Source organism: Brienomyrus brachyistius, chromosome 5 (assembly GCF_023856365.1).
Source record: "Brienomyrus brachyistius isolate T26 chromosome 5, BBRACH_0.4, whole genome shotgun sequence".
NCBI lineage: Eukaryota > Metazoa > Chordata > Actinopteri > Osteoglossiformes > Mormyridae > Brienomyrus > Brienomyrus brachyistius.
This window is the reverse complement of record NC_064537.1, coordinates 9,347,561-9,361,069: the sequence shown is the minus strand read 5'-3', so window position 1 is coordinate 9,361,069 and position 13,509 is coordinate 9,347,561. Positions and strand designations below refer to the sequence as shown.

The 13,509-nt window shown below is 43.7% G+C and overlaps 2 protein-coding genes across 2 annotated transcripts; both read right to left on the bottom strand.

The window, feature by feature from the left end:
- Positions 1-725: 725 nt before the first annotated feature.
- On the bottom strand, positions 726-2,892 carry bglapl (bone gamma-carboxyglutamate (gla) protein, like). The gene is made up of 4 exons (XM_049014654.1): positions 2,723-2,892; positions 2,360-2,578; positions 1,967-2,063; positions 726-1,461 (listed from the first exon to the last, which is right to left on the bottom strand). Exons 1-4 carry the CDS (start codon positions 2,781-2,783, stop codon positions 1,359-1,361), a joined length of 480 nt encoding a protein of 159 aa, XP_048870611.1. The 5' UTR covers positions 2,784-2,892; the 3' UTR covers positions 726-1,358.
- Positions 2,893-4,002: 1,110 nt separating this feature from the next.
- LOC125742552 (matrix Gla protein-like) lies at positions 4,003-7,831 on the bottom strand. The gene is made up of 5 exons (XM_049014658.1): positions 7,676-7,831; positions 6,791-6,856; positions 6,451-6,480; positions 5,955-6,024; positions 4,003-4,632 (listed from the first exon to the last, which is right to left on the bottom strand). The coding sequence occupies exons 2-5, from the start codon at positions 6,849-6,851 to the stop codon at positions 4,491-4,493; spliced, it is 303 nt and encodes a 100-aa protein (XP_048870615.1). The 5' UTR covers positions 6,852-6,856; positions 7,676-7,831; the 3' UTR covers positions 4,003-4,490.
- Between the last annotated feature and the right edge of the window lie 5,678 nt (positions 7,832-13,509).

The window sequence follows — 13,509 nt, the reverse complement described above, 5'->3', positions numbered from 1 at the left end:
TTCCGCGCAGCTAGCTTGTGGATTTGGTATCGTGAGGGGCAAAACAATTCGTTCATCGAAAGCTTTGCGTCAAAAGAGAAGACAAAGCTATAAAGCATTTGCTTGTTGAAAAATAAGAATATTCATCCGAAATTTATATGATTTATATAGAACGTTATGGTCGTTGAGTGCGGAAAAGTTCAGTATTTGTAGATGTAGATAGATCTTTATTGTTACTATTACAGAAACAGTGAAAAACAGTTTAGCAGCATAAAGTAATAAATAAGAAATAAGAACAACACATAGAAAGAGGCAGCCGTCCTATTACAGTATGAGTGTCTGAGTACAATGTGTACAATATGTCAGTCGAGGTAGTGTGTGCTTAATGACCTGCCCTAATGATAGAGTTGCATCGAAGACAGTCATCAGGGGGGTGGATACTGTTTCAGAGAAACAGTCATTCAGTGGGTGGGGGATAGGCGTATTTGACTACTTGTGAGTTAAGTGTGTTTTCTACTTATGGTTAAGGTCAGGGCTGGGTGGGGGGTAAGGTTGTCACTGCTGGGATTAGGGCTATACCCATAGAAATGAGTGGAGAGTCCCCACAAAGACTGGAATACAAACGTGTGTGTGTGTCTAGCAGTAGGTAGCGTTCTGGCTTTATGAAGTGGTTAAGGTCTTTTGTCTACTGCAGCATAGTTGTGTTCAACAGCACATTCACATGAGGAATAGTAACAGTCAATGAATGAAAGATAATGATACACAAAAGTGTGTCTTTTAATGTAATAATTGGACATTCTACAGACACAAATGAAGGCATCAGTTTAACCAGAACACTAGGAGGTTATAGGCTGGTCTTTCATCAAGCAGCTTTACAGGGATATATTCAAGTTGCAGCCCCCCCACCCCTCCCCCCACGCTTAATCACCTCCATCTCCTCCTTTTGTCTTGCAATTGTCATTTAACACCTTAGTGAATAGGACTGTTTTTTTATTAAAAAAATATAAATTGTCATATAAGAATATATTTTAAAACAGATTTTTTTTTTTGCTTCCTAAGAAAACCTAACAGGGGAGCAAAAATTTATCAATAACCGTGAAGCAAGGTGGGAGCAAAAATCTCATTTTTATAATAAAAAATGAGCCGTGTTTACATACTACCACAAATAAAACAAAAAGTACTATGACAGGCATTAAGAAGTACTGACTCTACTCTACATTAGCTACACCCTAAGATGGCACGAGATAAGTAGCATTTGGCCTACTGTAAACACGAAAAACCTGCTGTGGCATTAAACTCCCTGCCATTTAAAAGCATCAAACACTGATCGGGTTGCGAGCGTCTTCTTCTCGGGAATGGCTTGATGGACAAGTCAGTCTCTAGAAGGGTACTGGCCCATAGTATGTGGTGTAGGCTCTCACGATCCCAGCTGTCTCTGCCATGTGCTCACAAGCCAGGTTGACCTCACAGACCTCTCTGAGACTGAGGGACACAGGGGAGCAGGGCGTTACACTCTCACAATGCGTTCACATGAAACAAATGAATGCTTTTTATAATCAGGATGCAGAGTTTGTTTTAAAGGAGCTGCAGTGGTTTAGATCAGCGTTTCCCACTCCGGTCCTCAGGGACCCACAGCTGATCCACGTTTTTGCTCCCTCTCAGCTCCCTGCCAGACATTTTAACAAAAAACATGGACTGTCTGTGGGTCCCTGAGGAGCAGATTGGGAGGCAATGCTTTAGATAGTTTTCTATCTAGCATTGGCATGCTATATTTTATCAAGACACTATCGATAGATGATTGATAGGTTATGTGCCTCACTCTAGCACGTTGATTTCAAAATATAATTAATGTTCTTATAGATACATCTCGATGGCATCTATAAGCAGTAATTATACAAATCCACAGAATGAATGGTTTTATGTAAATGATCCAGTTAGATCATAGTTGCCAGTCTGTAGAGTTTCTGCCAGATGTTTAGCTACGTACCTCTCGAGCTGCGTGGGGCTCAGGGCTGCAGCAGTTACAGCTGCTCTTCTCTTCCGTTTCATGAGCTGAGAGGCCAGGTCTCGCTTCACCAGAACCTCTGAGGCACAAAGATGGGGTTGGGGTGAGGTTCCCCTTGTGGGGATCGAAAAGGTGGTTCCCACAATGTCAGTATAACAGGTTTTTATTACATTGTTGGGACATTCCCCCCATAATGTAATACACACACACGCACACACCTCTGTCACTCACCAGTGCATGCACTGCACCCTCTCATTTTTCCGCATGCTTGCATTCTGCAGCAGTGCCAGCTTCTCGTGCTATTATTTATCCACACAAATGCTACAATTTCACACGCATGCTTGCGGCGAATCAGAAATGAACTGGCTTCCTCACCCTCGGCACTGGCAGAGGCAGAGCTTGAGGCAGACGAGGAGTCAGAGGCCGAGGAAGAGGCCGAGTCAGAAGCTGAGTCTGAGGCAGAATCGGAGGCACTGGAGTCGGAGGCACTGGAGTCAGACGCAGAAGATGAGGCACTGGAGTCGGCAGGAGCAGGAGCGTCGGGAGCGTCGGGGACGTCGACCTCAGCGGAGGGGACATCAGGGTCTGCAAAGTCTGCTCATAGGAGAGAACACAACAAACATGACAGATGCAATCAAAGTCAATGGAGACAAGGCTCTTTTTAATTGGAGTCAATCAATGGACTTTATTAGATGCCCTCCCCCACACTGATGGATATTTGCACATCCTTTGTCTTACCTCCAGTAGACAGACAGATGGACACCACCCCACAAATAACCAGGACAGCAAAAGTCTTCATCTTTCCTTCTTTATTTCTATGTCTTCTCTTGAGCTCTTTCTGGATGTTCGGCAAGGGTGCGCCCTACGCTCTCTCTCTCTCTCTCTCTCCTAAATTCTGCCCGAATATATAGTTCTATCCTCCAACTGGGGGCATGTGATTGGCTGGGGGATCATGTGACATACACCCACAAATGCCAATTTAAGGCATATAGCACTGTCCTTGTCTCCTGCCTATAGAAAACAGCACATGTCTGCCCCAGAGGCAGCATTAGTTAAAAGCCAGTGGGACCAATACCAGGGCCACACCCCTCTGAATTATTTTGCTGTTCTGTCATTCACTGTCAAATGATCATCCCTCATTGTGTGATTTGATATTGTGTTGTATAGGCTATGATGCCCCGATGTTATACAAGCACTGGCATTTGCCATTAATGTTTGTAATCATTGTGTCGGGATTTTTTTCATACTGACTGTTCTCTCCCACAAACCCCAAACTATAGGGTAAACACACCATCCGCTGCAGCAATATGTGGCCTAGGCAAACCTTATTTGGGATATTTTAAACGTATTATTTTTTTCCCTTTATAGGCACAACATTTTTTAGCTTAAGTAAAAACTGAAACCCCAAAACATTCTAAGTACATATGAGATTGTTTTATGATTATCACGTGTTTAAATTTTCCCACATTATATCTGCACAATCACATCAAAGAGTCTGTTAGCATAGAAATTATAGGCACCTAGATGTTATAGGATAATAGCTGCAGTAAAATGCATTAAGAGATGCACATAAGTTAATAATGCTGTCTGCAGGTTACCTTAATACACTGTATTTTGGGTAAATATACAAAGGAGAAAGTGTCTGTGGATAGACAGCCTGGTGTGAGTTAAATGAAGGCTGTTGATGGAAGGCAGAGGGACCCCCTGCATCCGTGCCCTCAGAGCTGCTGAGCCAGACGAGCTCGGCCCTTCTGCGTTCTGACCTCTCTCATTTTCATCCTCCCTCTGTTATTCCTGGTGTCCCTCGTTTGTCTTGGCCCCGGCAGGGTGTAATTTCCCTGTCTGGCTTAGCATCCATGCCATGCTTACGCTCTGGCACGGGGGCACAGAGTCGGAGAAGTCTTTCCTAAATGACCCCGGGCTCCGGGTTCGAAGCCAACCCGGAGGCGGCGGTTACACCCGGAACAGATTATTTTCAGTGTTTAGAAACACAGAGACACACACAAACACGTGGAGGATGATATGCACAGTCTGATTTATTGTGGCTGATATTTCAGAGAATCTCACACATGGACCTGCCCAGGATATCTGCGCCGATGTTTCACGCGACAACAAAATAACACTACAGCAAAGTCCCATCTACAATACTGCATATCATCTCCCAGAAGCCACTGCTTCTTATCCGGAAAAGTCCCCATAACAAGGCCCCTGTATGGTTATTCTCAGTATTAATATGGTGAAGAGTACAGTTGTGACACATTTTTACTTAAAAACATCGTAGACTTGTTCCTCACCGAAAGCATTGCCTTGAATTTCAGACATTTTAAAAAAGCAAGTATTTCTTGCAAATGACATGTTTGTTTAGATCATTAATGTTGAGATGCATCATCAAGTTCTAACAATATGAGCAAGAAAGATTATAACAGATATTATGTAGACAGCACAAAAAACGAAGAAAGAAAATGTGTTTTATGTGCTTTTTCATTTTTATGTGATCTTATTTTTTTTATTTTCTACCATTGTTGGTATTTTGATTGGGGAAATATCTGTCAAAAGCATACTGGGAGCCATAGTGATAGGCGTAGACACGACAAGGAGCATAATTCTCGCAGATCTCTGCCTGTCTCTCTGCTGGAGACTTCTGGACCCTGGGGAAGAGACAGCACAGAGAAGCAGCTCATTTCACAGAGACAGCACAGAGAAGCAGCACATTTCACAGATACAGCACAGAGAAGTAGCTCATTTCACAGAGACAGCACAGAGAAGCAGCACATTTCACAGAGACATCACAGAGAAGCAGCACATTTCACAGAGACAGCACAGAGAAGCAGCACATTTCACAGAGACAGCACAGAGAAGTAGCTCATTTCACAGAGACAGCACAGAGAAGTAGCTCATTTCACAGAGACAGCACAGAGAAGCAGCACATTTCACAGAGACAGCACAGAGAAACAGCTCATTTCACAGAGACAGCACAGAGAAGCAGCACATTTCACAGAGACAGCACAGAGAAGCAGCACATTTCACAGAGACAGCACAGAGAAGCAGCACATTTCACAGAGACATCACAGAAAAGCGTCTCATTTCACAGAAACAGCACAGAGAAGCAGCACATTTCACAGAGACAGCACAGAGAAGCAGCTCATTTCACAGAGACAGCACAGAGAAGCAGCTCATTTCACAGAGACAGCACAGAGAAGTAGCTCATTTCACAGAGACAGCACAGAGAAGCAGCTCATTTCACAGATACAGCACAGAGAAGCAGCTCATTTCACACACTAATCTGAATGTGGCTATTGAGATGAAAATTCAAATGCTGGTGTCTTTAACTGCCTTTAACACATGGTGGCTTGTTCCTTCCTCTATTTTGTTATGATTAAATATTTCAGAAGACACGAGAATATGAGCTCAGTAAATAAATAGGGGGCCCGCACTATTTAGGGCCCCCCAAAAAAATAGTTTAGGGGCCCAGTGATGGTGAAAGGTCAATAAAATTACCAAAGCAACTCCCCCAGCTGGGCAAAATGGGGCACAGAATTTCTAGCTACAACCCCGTGAGGAAAAAGTTTTCAATTGTGCTGAAAGTACATACTATTATTACGTTATTTGAAATTCGATAAACAACACATAACTAATTAGCGACATTTATCAACAATATAGAATGAATTGAGCAGTTGGATTTCATGCTTACTAACATGACTACACATGTTTAGGGTCCAAAGTGATTTTAAATGTGCCCTAAGCGGACATACTAGGGTAAATAATGGCGCAGGTGAAACGAAAATCACTACGGTTACCCAAGCTTGCAGAGTGCGCCTCTGATGGCTTAACTATGGTACTACAATCACTACAGCAGCCACTGGGGGTCAGGTAGTCTGTAGTTCCGCAGGTATAATAGTGATATGCTGCGCTAGCGGCTAATCGGATCGTTAATAGAAAGATGGTTACTACGCTTGCGTAACAGTTTTACCTTCTATTGTTGTTGCCTCTTTCTTGGTTGTCAAGGAACGAGTTGGCGTGGGCTTGGTTGGAAAAGAAATCTGGAATTTGGACAATAATAATAATAATAATTAAAGAAAACATCAGAATACGCTGTAAAAATACATCAAAATGAAAAAATATACAATTTCCAGTAAACAGTAGGCCTATATGATCGGTTTCAAAGAATATCGTGGGAATAAATTACATAAATGTCAGTGACAAGCAGAAAAGTTTATTTCAAGAGGGAAAACCTCAGTACGTTACCAGCTGAGGCGTAACAAAAGCCAGAAAAAAGCGTTATTTTCTGCATTTCGGCTTGGTAACTCTTCATTGCATATTTGCGCTGGTTTCAATGTCTGGGCACATGTCTGTTTATGTTTTCATAGCTGTCAAGCTTTTCAGCAGGAGTAAGGCAAGGACATTTCTCTGTAGGAACAGATGTGCAGCACGCATTTGTACTTCAGGAGTAAAACATTTCTCTTTACCTTCGGGTGATTCATTGCTCTCCTGCGATTCTGCAAAAGAATGTATATGTGGAACAAGTACATAAGTATAAAATACATATAATTCGTTAAATGCAAAAATTAACGCAGGAACATCTTCTATTGCATATATTACTTTATTAACTTGATGCATTGTTTAAAAAAACATTGACATATGTTTGTTTTCGTTCTCACGACACGGAAACACGTGGCATATCCGAGATAAAAACGCGGAATAAAAAATACATTTGTGATCGACGTGCGTTTTTATAGCTGACCACTAGAGGGCAGCGAAAACTCTGAGTAAATGGCCGCGTGGTCCGACCGCACAGAGATGTCATACCCGAACAGGCGCCCAGAGCGAGAATCACACTCAGTGCGACAAACAGCAGGGCGACCTTCATTCTGCCTGAAAAAGAATATAAGATGCCATTAGATGGAAGAAGGAAACAAGGGCCCTCCGTGCCTGAGACTGAATGTGTGAAGAGAGGGGCTTTCATTTACACAGAGATGTCCGCTGATATGGAGAGATAATGACATAAGCCTTAAGTGTCTTGTTATATAATTATTAAAAGTTTTTTAAGGAAAGCAGGTTGTGGAGACTGTAAACAAAGCAGGAGACACAGATTGCAGATCATAGATGCGGGCCAGGGCTCTGCGTCCTGCCAAACCGCTGTGGAAACACTCAGGCATCCAAAGACGCCACAGAGACTCCCTACGGAGCCACCGCCCCCTGATATGGGACCTTGCGTCAGGGTCCCTCCAGTCAGACAGACTTTTGGCAGATCCATGTCCCTCCCTCAGCACAGATACAACCTGGTACATCAGGCTGGGACAGGGGCTGCTGTTAAGGTCTCCGTACATTGCATTGCATCTACATCTTACATGCGACAGAATCAGGCCTTCCTCAACGCAATACACCTTCGGCACCGTTTCCGCTTCTCATACAGAGCAGCTACAGCCGTGTGCACGTGTATTTCAGACGGCAACCCTGATTACTTGTAAATAGCATTCTGCCATAATGCTCAGAGACTGCAAAATAAAGCTGCAATATATATAAATATGTTGTTTTTTTTAACGAACAAAACATGCCTTGTGAAAACTTGCGCGGAACAGGGTGGGAAAAGCATCACTTGCACACAAATAAGGGAAAATACTGGCTAATAGCATGTCGGTTCATTAGCAGACGTTAGACGCGCATCAGAGACACATTTCACGTGTCACTTACCGTTAAGCGAGTGCTGAGGTGTCTCTCGTTACCACTTTAATTAAACGTTCCCTCTGTCTTTCCTTCTGACTGCCAGGGTGTGAAAGTCCACGCTGCAAGCTTTTATACTTACATGGACTTGCCTGCATCTCTCCTTCACTCACTCCCTTTTCTCACTTTCCCCTCCCTTCCCCTATCAATCCAACCCACCGACTCACTAGCTACAATCCACCCCCCCCCCCCCCCCCCCCCCAAAAAAAAAAACATTTAGCAAAAACATTTGGGCAATTCGGACACGACAGGAACAGGAAGTCCACAGGAATTCAAGACGATACCAGTGTTGTGATTCTGTTCGTTCAGTAAGTATTTTAAGAAGCGCTAGTAATACTACAGCAGTAATGCAGTTATCTGCCATATCATTAGCCTGAATGATCAAAAAAGAGGATTCATATACAAAAAAATTGGAGGACAAACAATTCTGGCATGTTCTATCCATTGATTAACCCATTGGCCGTGGTTGACAGACTGGCACAAGTTTGGGATAAACCCTGGATGGCACGGCAGGGCACATTCACACTATATGCAATTTTGAAATGTCAGGTGACCTAAGCGAGGTCTTTTCAACTGCAGGAGAAAACCAGGATGACAGGGGAGACCATGCAATCTCCAGAGAGAAAGGGCAGAAGCGGGACTCAGACCCACAGCCCTGGAGGTGTGATGAGGCCCAAGGCTGCCCACAGCCTTCAACTGCCACTCAAATGCAGATGCTTATTCTAATTTTGGTACAATTGCATTTGGAAGTTGACACTGATGGGGCCATAAACCTATGATCATCCCTCAGATAACCACAAAGGACTCATCATTCCCCACCCCCCCACGAGCCGGGATCTGGCCAGTTTGGGCACTATATGCGTCTGTGGTTTCATGGTGTTTGGCTCCAACGTGGGGCTATTGAAGGTTCCCTCTCCAGATGTAAACACCAACAGGAAGATGAGGAATGCAGAACACATCGTGATGAGACGTTCACGTCCTCGTTCATCGTCGGCACCGCGGCACATAATCAGTTGGCTGTTCTCCTGATGCAGGCAAATTGTGGTTTGGTGGTGGGGAAGACAGAGGGAGATAACGAAAAGGAGGGAGATGGAGGAAGACAGTGAGAAAACGGCAATACTGACAGCCAATTCAGAAGCTTTACTTCATGATTCTATATCTGCCCTTAATTAGCCTTTAATTATTAAGCTCATGCTGTATTTCAGTGTCCAAATCGTCTGTCACTGGTGACTTCTCGTGTTACCATTTTTGGCAGAGAATATTCCCCTTTTCTGTCCTTTGAAACCAGTCAGGAATTCCCTGGCGCATACACTGTCATTTACTGTAAACCGTTATCTCATCTAGCGAGATCATAGTTACCAAACTAAAACGACGTGGTGAAGACGAACGTGGATGGACAGACAGAGAAGGGTCAGCTGACTCTGATCAATATAGCTGCCCAAGTCAGGAGGAAAGAGCAGAGGAAGGGAGTTTGATCAAAAGCAGGATGATGGCAGAGAGATAAGAGGTGAAATTAGCACGATTTTTCCAACTGTCGCCTCGTTATATAATTTTATCTCTGTACTTTCATTCATTTACTTCCTGTATTCCTCTCCAGTCTTACTAATGAGGATGTCTGCAATCATCTACACTTGTGTGCATCACTACAGAAAAAAAAGATTCATTTGAGAAATGATTACATGTAAGAAGGTCGACACAAAATGTTAAGTTAACTCAAAGTCAGATTTCAGATCTTTTCTTGCATTCGTGCCCCTATTATTCATAATCTGCATCTGCTATTTAAATATCTCTCCATCTCCTTTCCCTTTACCCTCCCATTCCATCCTTCATCCAAGTTTAGCTGCCCTCCAGCTCCCATAACACACAAAAACCATTGTATGTCGTACAAAGACAGGCTGGGTTTCATTACGTGATCCCATATTACACTCAGCCAACACTCCAGGGTTCCAAGTGGGAAAACTGCATATTTCTTAATTAAAGCCGATTGTACATCTGGATATTAACTGAAGCCAATAGGGCCAAGCATCCTTCTCTGGGGACAAACCGTAATGTGACTCCTGCGTCATGATCCTGACCACAGATATAATGTGACGACTCCATCCTGGACTCCTTGGATAAATAAATATTCCACAATGTGGACACTGACAGCCTGTAGGCAGACATTTGGAAAGCCTTTATCTGAAGTCTAATAATAGTAAAGGAAAACACAAAATCAGCTGGGGAGATTAGGTGCTCGACTGGACTGAGTCAGACCTTTAGGGTGTTTGCTTAGATGGAAAACATGATGAATTTAAAGTAGCCTGGGCTAAATGGACATTTTCTTCACTCACCTAGTCTGTGCAGTTGGCACAGACTACCTTAAATCCAACAAGTTATCTGGCTAAGCAAGAAATCCTGCTTTGTGAATGAGGCCTCAGGTTCAGCTCTTTGAGGTAACTGTGTATATCTCTGTTCCTGTCTGGAGTTTTTGTTTTGTACGTAAGGCATTGAGATGGATTTTCGCGTCCTTCTAACAAAGGATTTATCGTTTCCTCGTCTTGTTCTTTTACTGCACGCACACAGTCCTGTGGATTTAGATCAGGACCGTGTGTGTTTATTTCTCAGCTTATAAAGAAGTAACCTGACTGAATGGAATCATCTAGTCAGAAATGCTGCTTATTTTATTCATGTATACAAACTGAAAATAAAAAAAAAACACTGATGAGGACAATTAGCAGAGGTGGAAAGTTCTAGTCCAGAAAGTAGAAATCTAGACCGAGATTTTGTTTCAACCAGTAAGTCGAGCATAAAGAATCTCAATCACAGAGGACTCAGCTGGTTGGTAGAAACACAATTTTGATCTGGATTTGTACTTTCTGGACTAGAACTTTCCACCTCTGGCAAATAGAATAGTGCATTGTTTGCCCTGTCACCTCAGAACAGACAGATCCCTCTTTATTCTGTCGTCCTCTTCATCACTTTCTATCTCTAAGCGGTCACCCTCTCTGCCCTCCCGGATTGAGTCATAACCCTGTACTGTCAGTGCGGCTCTCATGCAGACGCCGGGAGACTCTCTTCTGGGCCTCAGTCCACATCCACAGGCCTGCAGACATCAGTCTGACAGCCGGGGGTCATGGACTCAGGCCCAGGGCAGCTGGAGGAGTAGCTGAACCTCTGGGGAGAAGTGGAGCTGAACGACCCCGCGGGGTCTGGGAGAGACCGCAGTTTAGCGCGTGTGTGTCCTCTGCCGGGCTTGTAATAATACAAACACGATAGATTCTCCACACTTATGGTCCCACAACTGCTTTAAACTGATAGTACCATGACAGATAATGAGACAAGTGTGTGCATGTGTGTGCAAAGTATTTATAGCAAACGGCTGTTCGTGGCATATACTGTTTGTAGCGGGTGCCTTTTCGGCTCCCCTTTCCAGCTTCCCACTCTTTCCGTCGCTCTACATCCATATGGTGTTTTTGCAGATATAAATCTATGTCATAAACAGCCTCCCACACTGTGATTTTTAAGGAATGCATGCTAAAATGCTAACATGACGGAACGGCGCTCGGTCCGTCCTGGCGAACCCATGCCCATCTGTTTTGCTACACTACTTTTGGGGCAATTTCGTTCAATTGGGAGAGTCTATAAAGAAGAACACGGGCGGTGCGTCAGCTGCGATGGCAGCAGCCAAGTTAGTCTTTCTTTGTTGTAGTTATAATTGCATTCTCGTAATTCTCCTCAGTTGTTTTTAAGATTCTAATGTCTCTAGTTAGCTGTGTATTTTGCTCGGGGAATGTGTGGCTATGAATCCCTTACAGATTATTGCTCGTACTCAGAAAGAGTGTGTATCCTGTTATTGAAGGGTGAGGGGTTATTTGAGGAGAGATTTTCCATATTGGTCTCAGCCCAGCCTGCTGGGTGCAATCTCAGAGGAATGTGCTGGTCGTGGCACCGCTGCGCTGGGTTATCTGATGGTCATTACACGAACATCATGTCACGCGTTGGTCCACAGGCTTCGCTTTTCCTACGATGTATAAATCGTTCTTGTAAAGGCATTTCAGGAAGATGCTCTTGCTCTTCTGCCCAGGTGGTTGTTGGGTTGGATCCCAAGAGGTTGGGACACTTTAAAGTTTTCAGTCTCCCGCTGCATGACTGAGTGAGGTCCCTGTGATGAAGGGGGCTGCCTTGCCTGGGACAAGCTCCAGACTCACAGCAAACCTGTAATGGACACAAGCTGTAGATGGATGGATGGATGGATGGATGGATGGATGGGCAGAGCCCTAAGTAGTCTGGAAGAAGCCTCAGTAATTCTAACTGACCCTGAAGCTGAGAACATTTTGTTGTCTCTGTTCTGTTATTCCCTGCAGAACAAACCCACACAGTCAGATTCCAGGCCCCAAAGCATTCTGCCCAAAGTTGAGTAGATCTGTCACTGGAATAAACATAATTTTTAATGGGAAGTGTAACCGAACTGGTACTAGTATTATTGCAGTGATCTCACAACTGCCACTATGCCATCATAGAATATAGCTTTGAAATACTGTACTATTATTATACAATTTCATATTTTTCATGCGTGTAATTTCATTTTTGTTCTGTATAGTACTGTGGTTATGTAGAAAAAAATGCCGCACATGTGTGGGTAACCATCGATTTCCATTTCACTTTCTAATTTCCTTTTTTTATAACATTTCAAAGCTCTACTGCTGCTTTTAAGTTTAAATAAAATAAATATTTACAGGCCGAGGGAGAATCCGGCGAGTACGATTCGGTAGATTTCAGGATGTTCCCTCACATTTTATGTGATGCTTGACCACAGACATGCCCACACAAATACGTAAAAGGTGAGGGGGGGGGTCGTTCAGAATGCAGTGTCAATCATGAAATAATTCACCATTTTTGGGTTAGAATTCAACTGCTTCTCAACACCCAGAGGCTAAAAAAGTGTATCGCGAGCTTAGCAGGTTTTGATCATATATGACGTGGAAATTACTTTATTCCTCCCCCCGGTGCCCCCGCCCTTGTGCAGACGCGTTCTATGGTCCATGCACGGACATGCAACAGTCCGATTTCTATAACCATGTCTCTGATGCCTAACTAACATTTGCAATCGGGTCGTTCCTCTGTGGTTAAGAATCCTGCTAATTATCTTAATTAGCACTGGCTGAACCTCTGCAGATCTACCTAATCGTTTTGTGGGGCATGTAAAAGTTCAGTGTGAAGGTGTGTTCCCATATATTTAAAATTTTCCCCCCCTCTTTCCTAACTCTGATTCTCCACAAGTTCGTAATTATATCTTTGTGGGGACTCTCCATTCATTTCTGTGGGGAAAACTCTAATCCCAACATGACGACCTTAACCCCTACCCGGCCCTAACCAAACAAAATAGGAGACTTTTGGCATTTTCAGTTTTTTGATTGCATTCACAGACCTTTGTGGGGACCTGAAAAATGGTCCCCACAACGTCAAAATAACAGGTTTTTATTACATGATGGGGGACATTTGGTTCCCCACAATGTAATATAAACATATCCACAGACACACACACACACACACAGCTTCACATACACTCAGACGCCGCTTAATTAGTTACACCTGCTCTGTGACACAAACAGCCAATCGTTTGGCTGAAAATGAGTATAAATAGCGCACAGATGGGGTCACGAGGTTCACCTACTGTTAGACTAAACAGGAGAGCGGCTGTGCGATTCTGAATGTGCTGGGGCTGCCAGTGCTGGACGTGACAGTTCCCGCGTCTCACAAACTGCAGTGCGTAGCGTTCACAGGCAACAGAGTGAGAAATGAACAAAGGCATCCAACCACTGGCA